The sequence below is a fragment of the Sminthopsis crassicaudata genome, chromosome 6 (assembly GCF_048593235.1).
Source record: "Sminthopsis crassicaudata isolate SCR6 chromosome 6, ASM4859323v1, whole genome shotgun sequence".
Taxonomy (NCBI): Eukaryota; Metazoa; Chordata; class Mammalia; order Dasyuromorphia; family Dasyuridae; genus Sminthopsis; species Sminthopsis crassicaudata.
This window is the reverse complement of record NC_133622.1, coordinates 187,144,156-187,166,214: the sequence shown is the minus strand read 5'-3', so window position 1 is coordinate 187,166,214 and position 22,059 is coordinate 187,144,156. Positions and strand designations below refer to the sequence as shown.

At 32.6% G+C, this 22,059-nt stretch overlaps 1 protein-coding gene across 3 annotated transcripts in view; it reads left to right on the top strand.

Annotated features, from left to right (window-relative positions):
* Positions 1-22,059, top strand: part of GRK4 (G protein-coupled receptor kinase 4) — a 119,087-nt gene that overhangs the window by 57,409 nt on the left and 39,619 nt on the right. For 2 of the 3 annotated variants that reach the window (XM_074275008.1, XM_074275007.1), the window contains exons 4-8: positions 2,420-2,518; positions 6,380-6,480; positions 9,271-9,363; positions 11,338-11,401; positions 20,173-20,313. In XM_074275008.1, coding sequence (XP_074131109.1) covers positions 2,420-2,518; positions 6,380-6,480; positions 9,271-9,363; positions 11,338-11,401; positions 20,173-20,313 — 498 coding nt within the window. The remainder of the gene's footprint in view (positions 1-2,419; positions 2,519-6,379; positions 6,481-9,270; positions 9,364-11,337; positions 11,402-20,172; positions 20,314-22,059) is intronic. The other variant, XM_074275006.1, reaches the window with a different exon arrangement.

Below are 22,059 nucleotides of genomic sequence, written 5' to 3'. Positions count from 1 at the left end.
TATATATATATATATATATATATATATATATATATATATTCAAGATTCTGATAAAGGCCTCAATTTAAAAATATAGAGAGAATTGACTCAAATTTATAAGAATTTAAGCCATTCTCCAGTTCATAATGGTCAAAGGATATGAACAGTTTCCAGATGAAGAAATTAAAACCATTTATAGTCATGAAAAAAATGCTCAAAATCACTATTGATCAGAAAAATGCAAATTAAGACAACTGTGAGATACTACTATATAACTCTCAGATTGGCTGTCAGGAAAAGGTAATGACAAATGTTGGAGGGATGTAGGAAAATTGGGACACTAATGCATTGTTGGTGGAGTTGTGAAATGATCCAACCATTCTGAAGAACAGCCCCAAAGGGCTGTCAAATTCTGCATATCTAGCAGTATTTCTACTGGACTTGTATCCCAAAGGCATCATAAAAGAGGGAAAGGGACCCACACGTGCAAAAATTTTTGTAGGGGCAGGAAACTGGAAACTGAATGACTGTCCATCAGTTGGAGAATGGCTGAATAAGTTATACTATATGAATGTTATGGAATGTTATTGTTCTATAAGAAACAATCAGCAGGATGATTTCAGAAAGACCTGGAGAAACTTACATGAACTGATGCCAAATGAAATGAGCAGAACCAGGAAATCATTGTACATGGCAACAATGAGATTATGTGACAACCAACTGTGATGGATGAGGCTCTTTTCAACAAAGAGGTGATTAAGGCCAGTTTCAATGATCTTGTGATGGAGAGAATCATCTGCATCCAGAGAAATGACTGTGGGGACTGAGTGTAGATCATAGCATAGTATTTTCATTCTTTTTGTTGTTGTTTCCATTTTGTTTTCTTTCTCACTTTTTTTCCTTTTTGATCTAATTTTTCTTATGCAACATGATAATTATAGAAATATGTTTAGAAGAATTGCACATGTTTAATATATATTGGATTAAATGCCGTCTAGGGGAGAGGATTGGGGAAAGGAAGGGAAAAACTTGGAACACAAAGTTTTGCAAGGGTGAATGTTGAAAATTATCTATGCATATATTTTGAAAATAAAAAGCTTTAATAATTTAAGAAAATACTTTAAAATACAAAAAGCCCTTTACAGATATTATCTTATTTAATCCTTTTAAAAATTATTTGAGGGTAAGTACGATAGGTATCTGTTTTTTGGATAAGGAAACTGAAACTTGGAGAAATTAATGAATTGCCCAGTGTGACACAGGTAGTGAAGTCACATTTTGAATATGAACAGAGGGAGTTCAGCTGCCTTGATAATGATAATGTGGCAAAGATAATTATTTTAGGAGAAATAGAGAATTTTAGGGGAATTGTCTGCCTATAAACTGCAGTCTCTAAAATTCTCTTATCTAGGGTAGATTATAATGGATTATCATTTACCATCTCTCAGTATAAAAGTTAAATGATATCTTGAAAATCATCTTTTGAGTGACAAAGAATATGGGTAAAAAAATTTCAAAGATGTTTTCTCCATATTTTTAAATTCCTCTCATGCTTTGGAGTAATTTTCATTCTTACTTTATCCAGGTACATATTGTACCAACCAAAAGGTTGCTTAACTTTCACAGTAGGAATAAATATAGGGGGGGGAAATCAGATGAATTTTCCTTTAGTCACCTTTATTTATATAAAATGAAATCCTTTTTTTTCCCAAAGACCGATAGTAATCTAAAAATTGTTGATTGAGAAAGAGATTTAGTCTTAACTCTTAAAATATTTATTCATATATTTCTTTAAAACTGAACAAATATAAAATGAAACTCTTTTTATATGATCTTCAAAACCTAATTCATTATAACAGCTTGTATACTTAAGATATTCAATTTTTTAAATTTTTGTTTCATCTAGTTTATTGCTCTCATATCAAAGTATATCATAGAATTTAGGAAAGCAGAGCATTAGCTAATACCTAACTATCTTAATAACTGATAATCTCTCCTTAAATCAACTTTCCTTCACTGTAAAATGAAGTTCGACTAGATGATCTCTTTAGTCCACACCTAAATCTAAAGTTTACATGAGTATAAGCTTATTAATAAGTAAGTTCCATTAGTGAAAAAACTGGAGATTTTCTGAATTATCTCATGAGACAAGTGAGCAATTTACTGTGGTAGGGAGTGGGCAGTAGGTAGATCATAAGTTTATAAGATAGGGCTACAGGAAAGAACCAGAATGCATTAGGAAATTTTGAAAGGAAGAGATGATCTTAGGAGAATTAATAAATAAAATAAAATGAAGGAATTAAAAAAGCTTCACTGAATCCAGTAATTAGTCATACAGTTTAGTTTGAATGATTTATTCTGTATGTAGATATATATTTGATTTTGGTTTTAATTTGTTTAATATATAAAGATAGAATTTCTCCCCATTTTTCTTTCCTAGGCAGAATATGAGGTGGCTTCAGATGAAAATCGAAGAGAGACTGCTCTGAAGGTTTTAGACACATACTTCAACAATGGGGTATGTTTTATTCTCGAGCTGGTAATTATAACTTTAATTTTTCATATATAACCTTAAGTTTCCATTAAACATGTTAAAATGCAAGATGGTTAAAGTTAACATTATGTCAACTTATTAATTTGCTTTTTCCTTTGATTAAAGGAAAATATTAGAAGAAAATTGTTCCCCAAACTGAACAAATTGTTAATTGTTCTACAATTCTAATTTTGATTCACTAGAACCTAAGAATAAACATAACTTTTATTGTGTAATTATTCGTAGATAATTTCATGTTTTATGCATTACTTTATCCTTTTCTTGTAAGCTATTCTTTTCCTTTGTCTATGGCAATATATCTCCTAGCAATACTTTATTAGGCTAAAAAAGTGCTACCTGATATAACAATCACAATTATTATGCACATAAATTTGTTCTTGTTCTTTCAGCCATATACAACTCTTCGTAAATGAGATGAGTATTTTACTAGTTGTAAAACTGGTCGACTGCACAGATGGTGATGCAACAAAATAAATTTCCCCAGTCAGGAAACTGTAAGAATAACCTAAACCAGAGGAGATGAGGGCAATGAAATTGGAGAGGAAAGGATGAATTTAAGAAACAACAAGGAAGCAGAAGAGCATGGATGTTGAATTAATGCATTATAATTAACACATATTGATTAAATATTTACATTATTTTTTAGTTCACATCAATTTTAAAATCATTCATATCTTCAGAGAGGTTTCTCATCTCACTGTCAATGTCAGTATACCATAGAAATGATGAAGGAATAAAAGTTTTTCCTTATTTCAGTTTATATTTTGGTCATTTGAAATTAAATTGAAAATTATTTTACATAAAATATCATGTTGAAGATAAAGCAATGTAATGTAGCTTATCTTCCTCCTTATTTGGTTCTTCTAATTTATCTTAAACTAGTATTTTAAATAAACGTGCTATTCATGGAGAAACTGAAATCTCATTATAACACTATCATTAGGGGTCTTGTCATAGAACCTACTTACTGGTAAAATAGCTATGTTGTGATTAAATTCTTTTGACATTTCAGAAATGAACCCCCATCAAGATATAAGAATAGATTATATCAGAGTAACTATCTTTCCTTTTTTGAGAGGGCTACTAACCTGGTAATGCTATATATAGTTTTAGCAAAGCATTTGAGGAAGTTTATTGCACTATTCTTGTAGAAATAATAGATTTAAGCCACTTGATAGTTCATTTAGATGAATTCAGAGCTGTTTAAACATCTGGACTCAAAAGAGTAGCTGTTAATGGTTTGATTATCATCTTGAAACAAAGGAAACCTTAGAGTGCCCCAGGGTTGTAGGTTTACCCTGTGCCACTTGTATTAATGACTTAGGTGAAGTTATAAATGATATGTATAAAATTTGCAGGAGACAGAACTGTGTAATATACTGCATAATAGTTAAAAAACAAAAAGATTTTTAGAAGCTAGAACTACAAGGCAAATCTAATAGAGAAAATGTAAAGTCTAACACTTTAGCTAAAAAAACCAACTTCATTGTGGATGTATTGGTAGTAGAGGCAGAAAGAGAAGAATAGTTCTTAGTCTTAAAAAGATCTGGAGATTTTAATGAATTATCAATTCAATGGGTCGGTGGTATGATGTCTGTCAAATAAACTAATGCTGCCATGTACTACACTAGCATAGCCCCTAGAAAATCAAGTGAGAGTCCCAGATTATACTGTTGTGTGGTGAACTATATTTGGAGTTCACTTCTGAGTGTCACAGTTAGCAAGGATTTTGATGTGATAGAGAAAAGAATAGTCAGAATAATAGATAATCAATCGAAAGAATTGGAGATGTATTTAGCTTGGAGAAAAAGAGGAATCTGGGAGAGCATAAGAACTATCTTTATATAGGAGAAGGATTTTAATGTGGAAAAGAGGCTTATGGGGTTTCTTCTGCAAATATTAGTTGGATTAAAAAGCCTCTACAGTGATACCACTCTGGCATTTAGTCTTATCTTTCTCAGATCTCTTGCTGATTGACTTATTCCTAAATCTACTCTCTAATCAGATTCCATTATATTACTTTGGATTTTTTTTTTTCTTCTTATGGATACTTTAACATTTTACAAGGTCTTTGTTTTTGTCGATGTAAAACTTCTATTCAAACCTTGGCAAATTACAACTTCTTTATATCATAGTAAATCTTTTTTGGTTCCTTTAGCCAATAAAATTCATTTGTTGAGTGAAGACCAACTTACTGGTAATGAGCCAGTTTATATTTTAGGTAAGCTGGTCATTTGACAATGACATAGTTCATCACTAGGCCTGTTCAAACAGCTTTTCCAACTTGAGAGGATTGCCTGAGCTTGACTTCTATAGAAATATGCTTCAAAGACTCACAGCAATCACTTCCATCATCCATCAGTGTTAGGGCCATTGTGAAAAATTCTTAGGTATTACATGGTCAGAAAGTTAATTTTAAAATTAGATTGCACTAGAATATGAGCCATATGCTAAAGATTCAAGAAAATTATTGCTTTAGTCATGAAGCAATGGTCCAATACCAGTAATAATCTATCCTTAGCCTTTACTATAAAGCCAAGTTGTTCCAGCTGTCAATGTTCAACTTCTTTCTCCAAGGATAAGAAAACAGTTTCGTATATATCTAGTTACCTCTGGACAAATCTTTGAGCTTCTAGGAGAAGATATAAATTCTGTTGAGCACTTACTCTTTCAGTTTGACACCCCAGCTTTTAATAAGCCTTTTCAACCTTATTAACTTTACTCCCCTTCTCATGCTTTATAGATAGTCATCCATTTTTAATGATATTTATGACTTTATCTTTGTACTATTGGCTATCCCCTCTACCTGGAGTATCTTTACCCCTCACCTCCATCTTTTCAAGGTAATTTAATATTTAAAAATTTAGATATAATGATTTAATTTAAAAACAAATCTATGCATCCTTTTTTGACAGCTCTTCATATTTGAATGGGAGCCAGCAATAACTTTTTAAATTTCTGAAGCAAATATATATTCATGGAAGTTTTTAATCTTTGTTTTTGTTGTCTCTATGAATAAATTTCTATAAGATTTTTCCTTTTTAATGTTAATATTATATTATCTTTTGCGTTTGAATTTTTGATCAGGCTTAAGGAAGGCGCAACTTGTGCTTTCAAAAAAAACATAAAGCTTATGAGAGAATAGCATTGATGAATAGAATTAAGGAAAGATATTAAGAGAAATTCCTAAAAGTTTGTTTATGTATATATACTTTCAATACTATTTTATTTTTGCAAATACATGTAAAGAGACTTTTCAGCATTCATTTTTGTAAGGCTGTGTTGCAAAATTTTCTTCCTCCCTCTCCCCTAGACAGCAAGCAATCTGATATAGGTCAAATATGTGCAATCTTTTTAAACATATTTCTGTGTTTATCATGTTGATATATAGACATTAGTGAATAATTTTTAGAATTATGTAAACAGTTTGTCCCCACAAAAGATAATTAACATATGCTGAACTGTTTCACATTTATTGAGTACTAATTATTCATATTTATTGAGTGTTATACATTTTTCTTTTTATTAGTTACACTTTTTAACCTGTTTTTGACTTTGCAGTTTAAAATTTCTATTTTGAGTTATAAAAACAATTGTTTTTCAGCTAACTTTCACAACAGTAAAAAAATCAGAATGTATTTTAAAATATTTAATTGGAACTGTTTTTATGTTTCTAGTTTTAGTTATGTAAAATTTACATTTTGCCAAAATTGAACTAAAGTCTCTATAATCAGTCAGTTAATTTGATTAACCTTTTTCCCTTCCTTCCTTGACAATTTTTGCTAGCAAAGGGTTTATTTTATGTTTATTAATTGTACTAATGTATTTTGTTTGTCTTATGTGAAGTCTGCTGCCCATTTACCAGAAATACCTCAGGATATAATGAAAGAATGTAAAGAGAGGGTGGAGCAGAGCCCTTGCAAAGAGCTTTTTAAAGACTGTACTAGGTAAGTGATGAATACATAGCACTGTTATATTAACAAAAATTGTAAAATTAAGATAACATTTTTCTTTTAAGTGAAAGCAAATAGGCTCAAAAGTAAGAACAAATTAATAATGAACTGAAAATTTATGAGTTGAACTAAAATGTCCTGTCATTTATGCTGTTTCAATATTCTGCCTGTTTTTTCATCCCAACATTTTATTCTTAGGCTTGAAAATAACTTATTAATGTAAACTTCCCTATTTTATGTTTTATCCTTCTTCTGGAACCTTGAATGAATTAATCCCTTTGCATGTGTGGAAAAAACAATGACCAACTTCTAAGGTAACCGAGGTTCAAATCATATAGGACTTTGTGGATTGGTCTTAGGATATAGAAGCATTATGGAAATATGCAAATTGAAACAGCCCGGATTTCATCAATCTGATCTCCTAGGGAGCTTTTGTGTTAGCCTCAGATGAAGTTTTACCGTCCTTTAATGCTTATGGTTCATTATCATGTAATTTCTGTAATCCTTTTACATTAAAAATGTAAAATGCTTTCTCATCTATACTTTAGGGTCTTCCTAATAGCTTTCTGTGGTTGTTGGAAGGATAGCATTAGCCTCAATCACTGATGAATATTAGATGTAATGTGAAGAGAATCATACAGCTATTTGGGGATATTGCCATTACCAGAACTTATAAGTAATGGTCACTAAAAGTTCCTGTTGTCATGATATTCATAACCTGGAATCCACCCCAACATGTCTGTGAATTTGGATGAGAAAATAAATTATATCTTTATTTTCAGTTATCTCCCTGTGGATGCTTTAAAATAAGGCATACACATATGATTGAAAGGATGAGAGGTCTTATGACTTATGTCCACAGAGTCCCTTTGTCAGTCAAATATAAATCCTTCTGTATATATCTAGGATTTTGGTCAACCATGTTTGTGGGGAAAGAAGTTTAGGATGTCAGTTCTTCTGTAGACCAGGCATTGAAGTATTTAAATCACCTTTGCCTATCATCCTGTTTTATTTAAGGACTGGATGGGATAGAGATAGGGGTAGAGATTTGATTTGTGACTTCACTGATACAGGAAATTCCAGGAAGAAGAAATTGAAGTTCCTGCTACAATTCACAGACTTAGTATTTCCTGGAGCATTGAAGTGTTAAAGGACTTGCCCAAGTTCTCAACCCTAAGATGTATCAGAGATTGAACCCAGGATTTCTTAGCTTCAAGATCAGTTCTGTATTCACTATCATCTTTCCTCCAGTGCAATTGGAAAGCATAAAGTAGAGATAAGAATTTCAATAAACATTTCTTTTTATTAAACAGAGACAAATCTTACATCTTAGGAGGCTGAAGAGGATTAAGTCAGTGGAAACAAATTACATCTTCAAGATTAGGTGTTGTTAAGAAAGATGACTAAAATTAATGCATAGAATGAAGAGAAAATTAATAATCATACTTCAAAAGTCACTAAATTGTTCCTATCCTTTGACCTAGCAATAGCATAACCAGTCCCAAAGAGTTCAAAGGCAGAGGAAGAAGACTCAGGTACAAATATATTTATATTGGCATATTTTGTTACAGTTCAGTAGGTGCTTGTCAATTTGAAAATAGCTTAGCAAATTATTGTATAAGAATTTAATGGAATTTAATTTAATTCTATAAAAAATTATGAAAGAGATGAATTCAAAGAAACCTAGAGAGATTTATATGAACCAGTGCAGAGCAAAACTAGGAAAATTATAAATAAAGTAAGGGTGAGGGACTCTAGGATATATGCCTGTTTGCATATAACCCACCAGTATTGAGTTTCAAGTAGAAGATGTTCCTTCAATGTTGTTTTAATTTGCATGTGATTACTAATGAGCTGAAGTATTTTTTCCAGTGTTTAAGGTAAATTGAATTTGACCATTGTGACCTCTTTTTATACTTTAGATTTTTATTAAAATTTATCCCCCCCCCAAAAAAATCTCCTTTTCATTGTGTTGTTTTTATTGTATTAGTTCTTTTAATATAATCAAGAACAACTATCTCTCTCTTTACAATTTCTGTTTATTGAAAAGTAAAATCATCTCATCACACTTTGTATTATTTTCTTCACTTATTTTTTGTTTGTGGGTGGTTTTGTTTTGGGGCACTTTTTAATATACATTTAAATGTTTCATTAAACTAACTTACTGAGGTATATTGTGTGAGATGTGAGTTTAATACTATCTTGTATTGCTTTGTCTATCACTATATATATATATACACAAATCCATTTTTAGAGATAATTGTTAAACAATCTTTTAACCAGTTTTAATTTCTTCCATTTTTTAAAAGTTTTTTTTTTTGTTGTCCGTTCTATAGGACAGAAGACTCAATTTATCCTCAAAGGAGGGTTTCCTTTCTTTGGGTTTCTGTCCCTCATATGTAAAGTGAAGATACTGTAATTAACTAGTTTTAACATTCTTTGCATCTGTAAATCTGCTAGTCTTTGATCCATTGGTCTATTATATTTATTTTTTGCCCAATACCAAATAGTTTTGAAAAGTATTGAAAAGAATTTAAAAATGCATTCTCAAATGCCAGGTGAGTATTTTAGTATCAGTGTAATAGCATCAATGATAGCATGAATACTAGAGAGTTAGGATTCCAAATTTAATTCATTGAATAATAAATTTTATTCTCTGAATTATGCAAAATTTCATGTAACCACTTCGTTCATGATAAATAGCTCTCTTCAATTGTGTTGATCCATCAACATAAAGCTAAATTATAATGTAGAAAGATATAACTGTGTAAAATACTTTTCTAGGGTTGTCCATGATTATTTAAGTGGAAGACCATTTGAGGAATACCAAGAAAGCTTGTTTTTCTCTCGATTTTTACAGTGGAAATGGTTGGAAAGGTATGTGTTTTGTTTTTGTTTTTTACATTGTTCATGGTAGAAATAGTAACCTTTAATGTTTTATGTAAATGTCATTATAATTGTATAGAATTCTATGAAGGAAACTCCTTATTACTTATATTGTTTATTCCTAAAGGTTAGTAATAAGACTTTGGTGCTGAAATCATTGAAATGAGTAATAAAATTTTTCTTGGTTCAGTTATATGTGTTTTTTTTTAAATGTATTTTAGCCTTCTAGGTGAGTCAGTTAAGCAATTAGAGTTTATAAGATCTTTGGAAAATGATTCATTCCAATTACTTTTTTTTATTTTTGCTTAGAAAACCAAACAAAAATGACAGAAATATTCTTTAGAATGCAGAAGACAAGACTTGAGCTGAGTCCGCCACAAGTCCTAGAAAGAGAAGGAGAGTATTCCTGTCTCAAAAGTGAGAGTGAGAGTGAAAAGGTCTGGAATGGTGGAATAAGGGGAAAAGAGTCAAGTCAGAAGACTGAAAAGGCAGGGTGGGACCTAGGAGATCTGCAAAGCTAGAGGATTTTTTTTTATTCTGGAGGTGATAGGACCTAGAATTGTTTGTTAGATTGGAAGGTGGTGAGATGATGTTTGGGGAGAATCGCTTAAGCTGTTGTGTAGAGCTCAGCTTCTCATGATCCCATATGGGGTCTTGTAATTGAATGTGAGGGTCTTGAAATTATGATTTATTATTAGCATTACCTATTTTATTTCTTGTGGAATAAGAGAACTGTATGGATGTGTATACCTATATTGTATTTATATCTTATATATTAAGATATACTTTAATATGTTTAACATGTATGAGACTCCATGTCATCTAGGAGAGAGGGTGGAGGGAAAAGTATTACTTAATTTATATACCTATATACCTGGGGCCATGTAAAATATTTTCAGGTAAAAAGGGATCATGAATGGAAAATATTTAGAAAATTCCTGGTATAGAGGGTGGCCTGCAGTAAGGAAGATGTAAAGCCCATCTAAGCCTGGCCAAAAGGTGATTAAAATAGTCCAGACATGTGACATGACACAGAGTTATAGCATGATATAAGGGTACAAGATAACATAGCGTTTGAATAATGGGAAGGAAGACAGAAAAGAACAGGGACCAAGAGGTATATAAGGCCTGGGGATGGTTTGTGCTGTGAATGCTTCACAAGAGTTAACGGTGATCTGCCAAAACTGAGAACCCAAGTGCCTTACAACGGTGGCAGTACTCTCAACAAAGTTAGGGAATTGAGAAAAGGAAGAGTATCTGGGAGACTGGTGAATTTTGTAATGGACTTTTTGAGTTTGAAATAACTCCCAAGCAGAAGGATAATTGCTTATGAAATGGCCAGTCCATTAGATATTAAAGACTTCTTCACTATGGTAATACCAGTCCATCAGCAAAGTTTTGTGAAGTACTTAATTATATGATAGTTATTGTGCTAATAAATGGGGATACCAAGAATAAAAGCAAAATCATTCCCTGTTTTGAAAACAAAGGGGTTCAAACTATTTTTTTGATGAATAGAGTGGTATAAATTGACCCTTCCTTAAAAGGATGGCCGAGCTTTTCTACATTATTTGTGCTAGAGGGGGGAGATTCAGGAAGTAGCCTTTTCCCTTGTATCATTTGCTGCTATTAGTACTTAGATCTAATAAGGACTGATGGGTTGAAAATTTCCTGGAAAAAATCGGAAGGTCCTTTTTTATTAGGATTCATCCCACTAGAAAGACTTCATGTCTTGTAGATTATTCCTCTAAAGGGCTCCCTAGATCTTGACCCTGACCACCCATTGTGCTCATTATCGTTAGCATTCATTTGACCATTTAGGTATCCTCTTCCACAGGATCACTTAGCCAAAGAAAGATACTGATCTTTTAGCTAGCTAGGATCAAGCAAGAATTTGATTGGTTTTAAATAGACATATAGTATAAGAAATTTAATCTTTGTTTTGTTTTTGTTTTTTTTATCTAGGCAACCTGTAACAAAAAATACATTTAGACATTACAGAGTTCTAGGAAAAGGAGGATTTGGGGAGGTGAGTAATGGAAGAACAACTATCAGCAGCAATTCTTGAGAGACAAAATGAAAACTGAATTGCAAAACATCAGCTATAATGAAAATATTAGGCCAATATTGATTTAACTAATGAATATTCTTTGCTGCTAATTTTTTAATGAGCATTCCAAAACATCTATGAAAATCACCATTGGATATTAATAAAAGGTATTTGGTAAGTATGTAAAAATAAGTTTCATCATGCAAAGGATTTATTCCCTTATATCCAAATGATTTCATCTCAAATGTCTCAAAAGGCTATATTATACCACTCCTATTTGTTCTCTTAGGACCAGCTTTTAATCTATCATGATTCAAGATTGTTCCATTTTTGTTAAATATAGTTGTGTCATAAAAACTTCACATACAATAGAATTTCAGCTTTATTCAGCTTAACTTACAGTTGTTATTCAGATTAGTTTGAACATGCCTTATTTGTCAACCAAATCAGTAATTACTATAAAGATTGGAAATACAGCAAAATCTTTTTTAAGAGACTATTCTAATTTATACATTGCAGCCTTTTTACCAAAAAGACTTCAAATATTCAAATGTATCGTTTAGATAGCATTCACTGTAATTGTTAAACATAGTTGGTTAAGAAAGAAATATTATTATAATCTCTCAGTTGTTGTACAGAATATTTGTGAGCATATTTAAAATACATGTATTTGTTGATTGCGTACTTTCTATAGAAAAATGATATACAGGGTGTTGAAGTGAAAAAAAAATCATAGAATTTACAGTGTAGAAAATTACAGTATAGTAAAAGAAAACATGTACAACAAATAATTGTAATCATATAGATACAGATATCTTGACATTAGTATATTTTGCAAAGTGCCTTTATCATAACCTTGTAACATTGGTAGGTCAGTTGCCATTTTAAATTTCAGAAAACTGAGGCCCAGAATTTGATATATGCCAAGTATCAGAGGACACTTAAACTGGAGGTCCTTTGACTCAAAGACCAGAATTATGTCCATCATATTGTGCTGAATTACATCATAATACCAAAAATGCCTTATTACATCTAAGAGTAATTATAGTCTATAAAACCTGTCAACCCCTTCCCTTAAAGGAGTGATTTGAGGATGTTCTTTCATATCTCTTCATTAGAATCCTGCTCAGTCTTTTTAATTTATTATATTTATTTTTTATTCTGGTAGTTTTTTCCATTTATATTTTTGTGTTACTATGTATATTTTCTTGACTTTGCTTACTTCTTTCTGCATCAGTTCAGATAGATCTTTCCATTCACATCTTTTCATCACATGCATCATTTCTTATAACATAACAATATTCCATTACATTCATGTATGACAGTTTGGTTAAGTGTAACTCAATTTATGGGTAGCTACTTTGTTTCCAATTCTTAGTTATCAAAAAAAAAAAAAAAAAAGTGGTACCACAAGTATTTTGGAATATATAGGATTATTTTTTTCTTATATCAGTAGCTTTCTTGGGGTGTTTAAATTTTATAATCTGGCTCAAAATATATGGATTTGCATAATTCCAAATTGTTGTCTAAAATTATATGTATTAGAATACCTATCTTTCCATTGATTATTGCCATTTTGGTCGTTTTTCCCAATTTGCAGGATATCCCTCCCTGACTCCTTCCCTTCTTCTGTCTCTCTTTCTTTCCTCCCTCTCCTTCTCTTTTTCCCTCCCCAATAATTTTGGTGACTTCCTCACGGTCACACAGCTAGGAGATATTACTGCTTCAGACCAAATTTGCTCTATTTACTGTATCATGTAGCTGCCCCAAGCAAGTCTTCTAATCTTTATTTGTCTCGGTTTCCTCATACAAGAAGGCTCATAATATTAGCATCTACTTTTCAGTATTACTGTGAGAATGAGATGAGATAATAATCATGAAAGCAATTACATACTGCCTTCTATGTAATCAATGCTATCAGATTTTTAGATTTTAATATTGATATTAATAGCATAGTACATATAATTAATAATAGCTGTTGCTATGTATTATTACTTCTAGTGTTTTGTTTTTCTTATGCAAAAATGCTATTTTTTTTATTATAGCTTTTTATTTACAAGATATATACATGGATAATTTTTTAGCATTCATAATTGTAAAACCTTTTGTTCCAATTTTTTCCCTCCTTCCCACCCCCTCCCCCAGATGGCAGTTAGACCAATACATGTTAAATATGTTAAAGTATATATTAAATACAATATATGTATACATACAGTTATTTTGCTAGTACTATTGATTTTTGAGCATTTATTTGGCAGCCTGCAACTTTGTTTACACTGCATTTTCAGTTAATATCTTTGCTGATTCTCTAAGATTTTCCAAGACATCATATCATAAGCAAACAATCTTTTCTTTATTTTTATCTTTATCTTTATTTTTTCTATTCCTTTTTCTTATTACTATTGCTTGCATTTCATAGCTGTATCAAATAATATTGGAGAAGTAAAATGCTTACTTCTCTCCTGTATTTATTGGAAAATGTTTTAGTTTATTTTCATTGCATATGAAAAGTATGGTTTTAATGATTTTTTAACTGCTAGTTTTTAAAAAAGAAAGGGCCTTTTATTTTTTTATACTTGGGGTTTTTAGCATAAAAGAATATTGTATTTCGTAAAAAGACTTTTTCTGCATCTATTGAGATGGTTGTGTGGTTTTGAACATTTTGGTTTTTAATAAGACTTAATTATGTTGATTGTTTTACTATTGTTGATCTATCCTTGCCATCCCTCTTATAAATTCCATTTGATCATAATCAGTGATTTCTTGGTTAAATCATTGTAGCAGGATTTTGTTTAAAATTTTAAAGTCAGTGTTAGTGATATTGGCCTATAATTTTTTTTCTGGGTTTATCTTTTCCTAGTTTAGATATTTGATAGCTATTTTTCTCATAACAGGATTCTGATAGCATGCTTTCTTTTTCAGTTTTTGAAATTTATAAATAAATTTATAATTTATAAATTACGGTACTTATTTTTCTTTAAAAATTTGACTCCATCAGGATAAAGAGTTTTTTCTTTTGGTAATTCTTTTTATGTTGTCATTGTTTTACTCCTTCAATACACATGGAAAACATTAAGGTTCTGAAGAGGACGTTCATTTCTCTTCCACTATTAGAATGTTTATATTCTGTCATTCTATAACTTTTTCTAATTACTCAAATTTACGTTTTAAAATTTCTTTGGACTTTTGTTTTTTCATTTAAGACTTCCTAATTACTGCTGGTCTTTTCATCAAAAATACTTGAATATCCTTAATCCCATTAAAGATCTATTTTATTTTCCTTTCAGATTATACTCATTTTGATGAGAGTTAGGTAAGGGATATCTGAATGAAATTAGGGCTAATTGAGGTCTAGTGGCAGGTTCGGGGTACAGGGTAGAGCTCCCCTGCAATCCCTTTGAATTTGGCGCAAGGATACAGAGTTAAATGATGTCTAGTAGCGGCGCAAAAGTTCCCTGTAAAAGAATTTACAGACCCGAAAACCTACATTAATAAAAGAGGTTTATTTGGGGTTTGGAAGTAAGGGTAAAGGTAGAAAGACCAGGGCCAGGCTGGTGCCGGGTGGACAGGAACCTTGACATGGCTGGCATAAGGATGCCATGTTTGGGGCTCCTGCAAAGAGTGGACTCCAGTTTCCTTTTTTTATAATGGGAGGCTTTTGGTGAAGGGGCCTGTGGGTGGAGTCCCATGTTGGCTCCTGGCAGGTGTCAGCCAGGATTAGAATTAAATAGAATTCAGTGGGTTTTTAAATAAGGAACTATTTGGGGGGGGGGGATTGGGGAAACCTGAGCAGATCATTAGAGTGGGGGCTGAGACAGCCCAAGTTAGCTCAGATCCGGTGGAGGCTGGGAAAGCCCAGATATCTCCTATTAGGATTCATGGGGGCTGGGAATTAGAAAGGAATCTTTAATTTTAGCAGAGTAAGTTGTTCTTAGGTTATAAGCCTGTATATCTTTTGCTTTTTGGAATTTTTCCCCAAGATCTTCTTTTATCTAAAGTGGTTTTGTGTGAATGCTGACTATAATCCTTAGTATTTGAACAACTTTTTGGAATCTTATAATATGATTCCTTTAATGGGGGAGCTCTAAATTTTGGCTAAGACATTCCTGGGATTTTTCTTTTTGAGATATCTTTTAAAAGGTGAACAGTGGATTCTTTCTGTCTTTAATTTCTGATTTTAATAGATCTGGGTGTTTGATGATTTTCAATATGTAGGCTTGAGGGGGGGGGGGTGTGATTGGTTATAGTTTTCAGGAAGTCCATTGGTTCTTAACTTATCTCTCCCTGACTTATTTTTCAAGTTTTTTTTTCTTTTAATTTTGTTCTAATATTTCTTGCTCTCTCATGGAGTCATTGGTTTATATGCTATTTGGTTTTCCAGGATTCCAATTATTGAGTAAGGTTTAGCTCTTTACTTTCTAAGCTAGTTATTTTCTTTCCAGTTCTTTGTTTCTGAATTTTTATTTCATTTATTTCTTGTTTCATTTTATCTATATATTCATGTAATCCTTGTGGAAAATCTATTGTTTTCTTTGAGTTGTTGCTTGCCGTTATTAGAAAGTTAGATGTGCAATAATTTTTTACACTGGTTGTTTTCTTTAACTTACACATCTCTATAGTTTTGGTTCCTGAATAAATCTCCCAGTTCTTGCCAGGACCAGACTCTATCATTTCTGGGTGGAGTGGTTAGCCCTGATGGTTCTCATCTTCGATCCCCTGAATTCTTACCTTCTAGGGTTAGGATTCCCTGGATCTTTGAGGTGCAGAATGCTGAAGCTACAGGACTTCTTGACCACCATGGGATTTTCTAAGAGGAACCTGCTGTACTTTCTCTCTTTAGATACAGTTTTGAAGGTTTTATGTATCTCTAACCCATTAGTGTGGGGAAGCTGAGCCTATTTTCCTAACTTGGCATTGACTTTGTTGACTAATCTCTTTCCTCTTGTCCATGGCCTTATCGCTGGTTTTATGTTTTATTTGGATTTTTGATCATTATTTTGGTTGGTGAAATATTCTGTTTTTTCTGGGGGACAGCTGTTTGAAGGCCTTATTTTTAGGCATCTATCCTGGCCAGAAACCCCACCTCATATTTCCTGTGCTAATTCCTGATTTCCTATTCATGAGTAAAAGACTCTTATTTTATTTGATAAGAATGTGCCAGACATTGAGCTTAGTAGATACTGAGGAAATGAAGATAAAAATGAAAACTTTCTCTTCATCCAAGGAAGCTATATTCTATTGGACAAATTACTTACAATCATTGTGTACCACTGATGATCTAATTGTCTGCTATACCTGAGACAAGTTTCTCCCAAGAGAAGATAAAGCTTTTTAAAAAGGGCTTGACTACGCTTCCATTAGTCTTTTGTTCTGGCATCTTTGAGGTATGTTTTTCCAAGAAGGGAGTGCTGCAAAGGGCACTTTGCTAGATAAAGAATTTGGAATGCTTCCTTTTTAGCACTGAATGAGGAATGAGGGAGATTTTTTTCAAATATAAGTATTTTCCCTTCATTTAGCAGTTCATCCAAGGCCTGATCTTGCCATTAGTAATTTGGTTCTTTGGTGATCTTGAAACACAATTCTCTCATTAATAGAGAAAGAATCCTTGCCTTTGCCTCTACAAGTCTCCTTCTTTAATATACTTGAATTATGTTTCAGAATGAGAAAGGAGGGCAGGAATTTGTGAAGGGGGCTTTCTAGCATGAGAAGTTGATGTCCTTTCAGATATCTGTAGAGGAGTAGATAGGTCATAAAGACATATATTGTCTCTACCCATAGCCTTGTCATAGATGGTCTACTTCTTTGGTATATCTGTGATATACTCCCTCTACCTGGAAAAGAGAGCTTTGAAGAGGAATTTTGGGATGAGGAGGTTGGCATCCTTTTAAAACTGGGATCTCTTTTACTCTCAATATTCTGGTGCCAGAAAAACTATAGGGGCTGCAGTTAACAAAAAAAAGATTTCTGCCATCTAGAAAATTACCAGCTAATCAGCCAGAATATGAGGTTGGGAGCACCTATATTTGGTGTGGGTATTTTCCCTTTAGATCAACCATCAGTATCATTGCAAATCCATCACTGATGCCATGAGGCTGCTACTGCCTGTTTGAAGGTAAAAAAAAGAAAAAGAAATGGAGCAAAGAATCTTTCTGGACAGGACAGGAGAAGGTTCACCACCATACTTCTAATATGTTTTCTCCTTATATGTATTTGCTTTCTCCTACTTAATTTTCAAAGTTCACCCTTGCAAAACCTTATGTTTCAAACTTTTCTGCTTCCCTTCTCCCTATTCTCTCCCTTAGACATCAAACAATCTAGTATATGTTAAACATGTGCACTTCTTCTAAGCATATTTCCACATTTGTCATGCTACACAAGAAGAATCAGATCTAAAAGCTGGGAAAAAAGTGAACAAACAACAACAAAAAGGAGTAAATACTATATTGTGATCCACATTCAGTTCCTATAGGCCTTTCTCTAGATACAGATGGCTCTCTCCATTGCAAGTTTATTGAAATTGGCCTGAATCACCTCATTGTTGAAAAGAGCCAAGTCCATTAGAATTGATCATCATATAATCTTGTTGTTGCCATGTGCAATTGATGAGAGATAGGAAAGGGGGAACCCCTTTTGTCAGCACAAAGATAGTCTCATGACGGCGCAGTGTCCCCTGTAAATGAATTTACAGGTCTGAAAACCTAGATTGATAAAAAGGTTTCTTGTAGGGATGTGGAAGTAAAGCCAAAGGTAGAAAGACACATTGGTGGTCGCTGGGTGGGCAGAAACCCTTATATGGCCGGAAGGATACCATGTTGGGGGGAAAGGCTCCTGTGAAGAGAGAGCTCCAGTCTGGCTCTTTTATACCTAAAAGGGACTTGTGGGTGATGCCCCAAGTTCCTGGCAGGCTTTCAACCAGGGTCAGTGTAGAATAGAATTCAAAGGGTTTAAACTGTGGGGGTTAGGAAAACTCAAGTTAGTTCAGATCCATTGGGGGATGGGACAGCTCGCTGACCAAGATTTGTAAATTAAAGGCGGGGGGGGGGGGGGGGGGGTGTTCTTAAAGGGACCTCAACCCCCATCACAATGTTCTCTTGGTTCTATTCACTTTACTCAGTATCAGTTCATGTTAAGTCTCTTCAGACTTTTCTGAAATCATGCTGCTGATCATTTCTTATAGAACAAAATATTCCATAACATTCATATATCATACTTATTCAGTCATTCTCCAACTGTTGGATATCCACTCAGTTTCCAGTTCTGTGCCACTACAAAAAAGGGCTGCTCACAAACAATACTATTGTTCTTATAAATTCTCTCTGTTTCTTGTCACCTTCCAAAAGACAGATCTAAATTATCTGATTTTAAAAGATTATAAAACTTAAGTAAAATCAGCTCCTGAAAAATAGGTTTCTAAATAATTCTTCCAATATTATTGAAGTTCTTTCTTTGCCTCAGTATTAAGTTCAATTAATATTTATTTAGCAGCTATTACCCTGCTAGGCACTAGAGATAAAAACAATGAAAAACAACTGTAATGATCGTGTTAGTACCCTGAATACCTTCAAGTCAGCCAGAGTCAGGATAAGCAAAAGTCTTTATTCTTGGTCTTTTTGGGGTGGCCGTCAGGGCAATAGATATAGTAATCTACACACCTCCTTTCTTTCTCTCCACCACCAAGAATGATCCCCCTTGTCCTACTCCACCCTCTCAACTCTCTCATACTTCTCTGTCTACACCCACAGATGGAGCCAGCACCGAATAATCTGGGTCCTCCTCCAAGCATATGTTAATAGAGTATTGTCCAATTGGTAATTAGCTTTAGGTGCTCCATTATTATCTAAGTGCATCTGCTCAGTTCCAGCCCTTTACAAATAACCTTCTGTCTCAATAAGTTACATTTCATCATTTGGAAGGAGTCAGGTAAATTTGCACAGAAAAGAAATAGCATTTGAAATGAACACCAACTACTCAGGGATCCAGGAAAGACACTCTCTGTTCAATGATAGTGGACTGGCTGTTAAAAAGGCCTGAATTGCAAGTATCTGGTATTCAGTCCAGCCTGTGCTAAGACATGGATGGAGGTAGAGTGTGAGGAAATAGACCAGTGTAACTGGAGCCAAGAGTACGGAATACGAGTGAGATGAAGGGAGGAACTGTCATGTGAATTGTCTAGAAGGAGAGAGAAGCTAGGCAAGCTGAAAGAGTAATTTGTATTTAATGCTAGAGGCAGTAAAGAATTACTAAAATAAAATTAAAATGTATTGACTTTCTATCTTAGCATTTTTTGCTTTTTCATTTAGTATAATTTAAAATAATGATAGTTCACATTTGTCTAGAATTTTCCTTCAGTTACCCTTTGAGGGGGACAATTCGAATTTCATCCCCATTTTATTAGCGAGAAAATTGAATTTGAAGAAGATTGCAATTTGCTTCTAGTTATATTGTAAGATAAGAAATATCATTGATGGTGCTGAAATGCTAGTCTTCTGATTTCAGACCCAGTCGCCAACTTATAGTATTTGAAAGAACAATGTGAGTTCAATGAATACGCCATATTTAAATTTTAATGTGCCTTTGTAACCTGCTTACAGATTTCTAATGGTCTTCTTGATTGAAATTTTCTGTTCTTTGTTGCTGTAGATAGATTTGGAAGAAAGAAAATATTTTAAAATAAAATTAATAAAATAGATGTTCATTTTAACCTAGAAAACATCAGGAGTATATTAATCTTTCCCCCCGCCCCCCTTTAGGTATGTGCCTGCCAAGTACGGGCAACAGGAAAAATGTATGCTTGTAAAAAGCTAGAAAAAAAGAGAATTAAGAAGAGGAAAGGAGAATCGATGGCATTAAATGAAAAGAGAATTTTGGAAAAGGTGCATAGTAGGTTTGTAGTAAGTATCTTCTTTTTTGATCTTATGAAGTGTAAATAAAGTTAATTGTTTTGCTTCTTCTCCAGCAGTGATATGAAATTATAATGGGAAATAGGAATTATTAAGCCATATATAAGGAATCCCAAAGGCCACATTTTAACTTGGTTTTAAAATATGTTATTTGTCTATGTTTTATTATTGCTGTTGTTTCTCATTTGTTTTAGTCGTGACCCATTCAAAATTTTGTTGACAAAGATACTTGAGTAGTTTGCTCTTTCCTTACCCAGTTTATTTTCTAGATGAGGAACGGAGGCAAACAGTGTGAAGTGACCTGCCTACAATCACCCAAATAATGTGTCTGAGACCAGATTTGAACTCAGTAAGGAGGAGTCTTTCTGTCTCCAGACCTAATGCTCTATCCACTGTGCCACCTAGCTGCCTCCTTGTTTTATTGTATCTTTATTGTTTTGTTAATTATTTCCCAAATAGTTTTTTTTTCCCCCCCTAGTTTGGGCCTCACTTGAGAGTGTTGTATTGACTGAGTATGGCATTTTTGACTCATTTGATTCTATAGTATTTCCATCAAAAACCTACTGACCTGACTAGTTAAGTTAGCTCTTTCTTTGGAAATCACAATAATTTTTTGAATTCACATTCATTTTTAGCAGCTTGTATTATCAACTTTTCATTAGATCTAACATTTTAATTGTGGCCTGCTTTTTTAATTTTTATTTTTTTATTTATATAAATAATTTTAAAAATTTTTTTCAAGATGAAAAATAATGTTTAGAAGATTTTTTTCTTTGGACTCTACTACATGTTTATATGAGTAAAGTTACATAGTCATCATAGTTCTTTTTCACTAAATCAATGCGGTTGAATATTTTGGTTTTTAATATTATTATTTTGTTTTCAAAGACAGCCTTTACCCTACAGGTTTTTCCACTATATGCCCTATTACTTTATCAATGTTGCTTTTGTAATTTATGAATTTTTATGTGTGGCTAAAAATATCACATTAATTGAGATATTTTTCAATACTGTGCCTAATCCTTCCATTAAGAAGTGAAGTTTGGCACTATAAAAAATACATAAAATGGATTTCAGTATCCTAAAAATAATCTCTAAAACTAAAACCATATATTTCATTTTCATTTTAATATAGGTTTGTTGAGGAGTGTTGGTTGGAGAAAATCCTAAAACCTATCATACATATGTTTTTGTTTTAGTCGTCACTTAAATATAATTGACCTAAAATGTCATTTAAGGTTTAATGTTCTAGTCTTTTGCAGTTATCTTATTCTTTATTAAGTTGTTTTAGTCAAAATGGTATTGTAAAACATTATATTTGAAATCAGAAGCCTTGTATCAAAATCTGGCTCATCCTTTTCCTTATCCTGTGACCTTAGTCAAAAATTTGCTTAGCTTCTCTGAATCTTAAAGGTTTATGGAATGAAGATAACAATGTTATACATGAATTACTTTATCTCATAGAGTTGTAGAAATAATTAATTGTATGTAAAGTGTCTATCAACCTTTTGCTATATAAGTATGCTATTTGTAATAAGATGTTTTCATAGAAATTTTATAAACTTTCATATACATTTGCTGTGACCATTGTTTTAATGCAAATTAGCTGATGGAAAATTTAGCTTCTTAATTGAGAGTCTGAAAATCTAAATTGATTTTTTTACAATGCAGAAATAATCTTGTTTGATCAGATTTATTTTCTCTGCTTTAAAATTTTCTTTTGCATTTGCCACTACC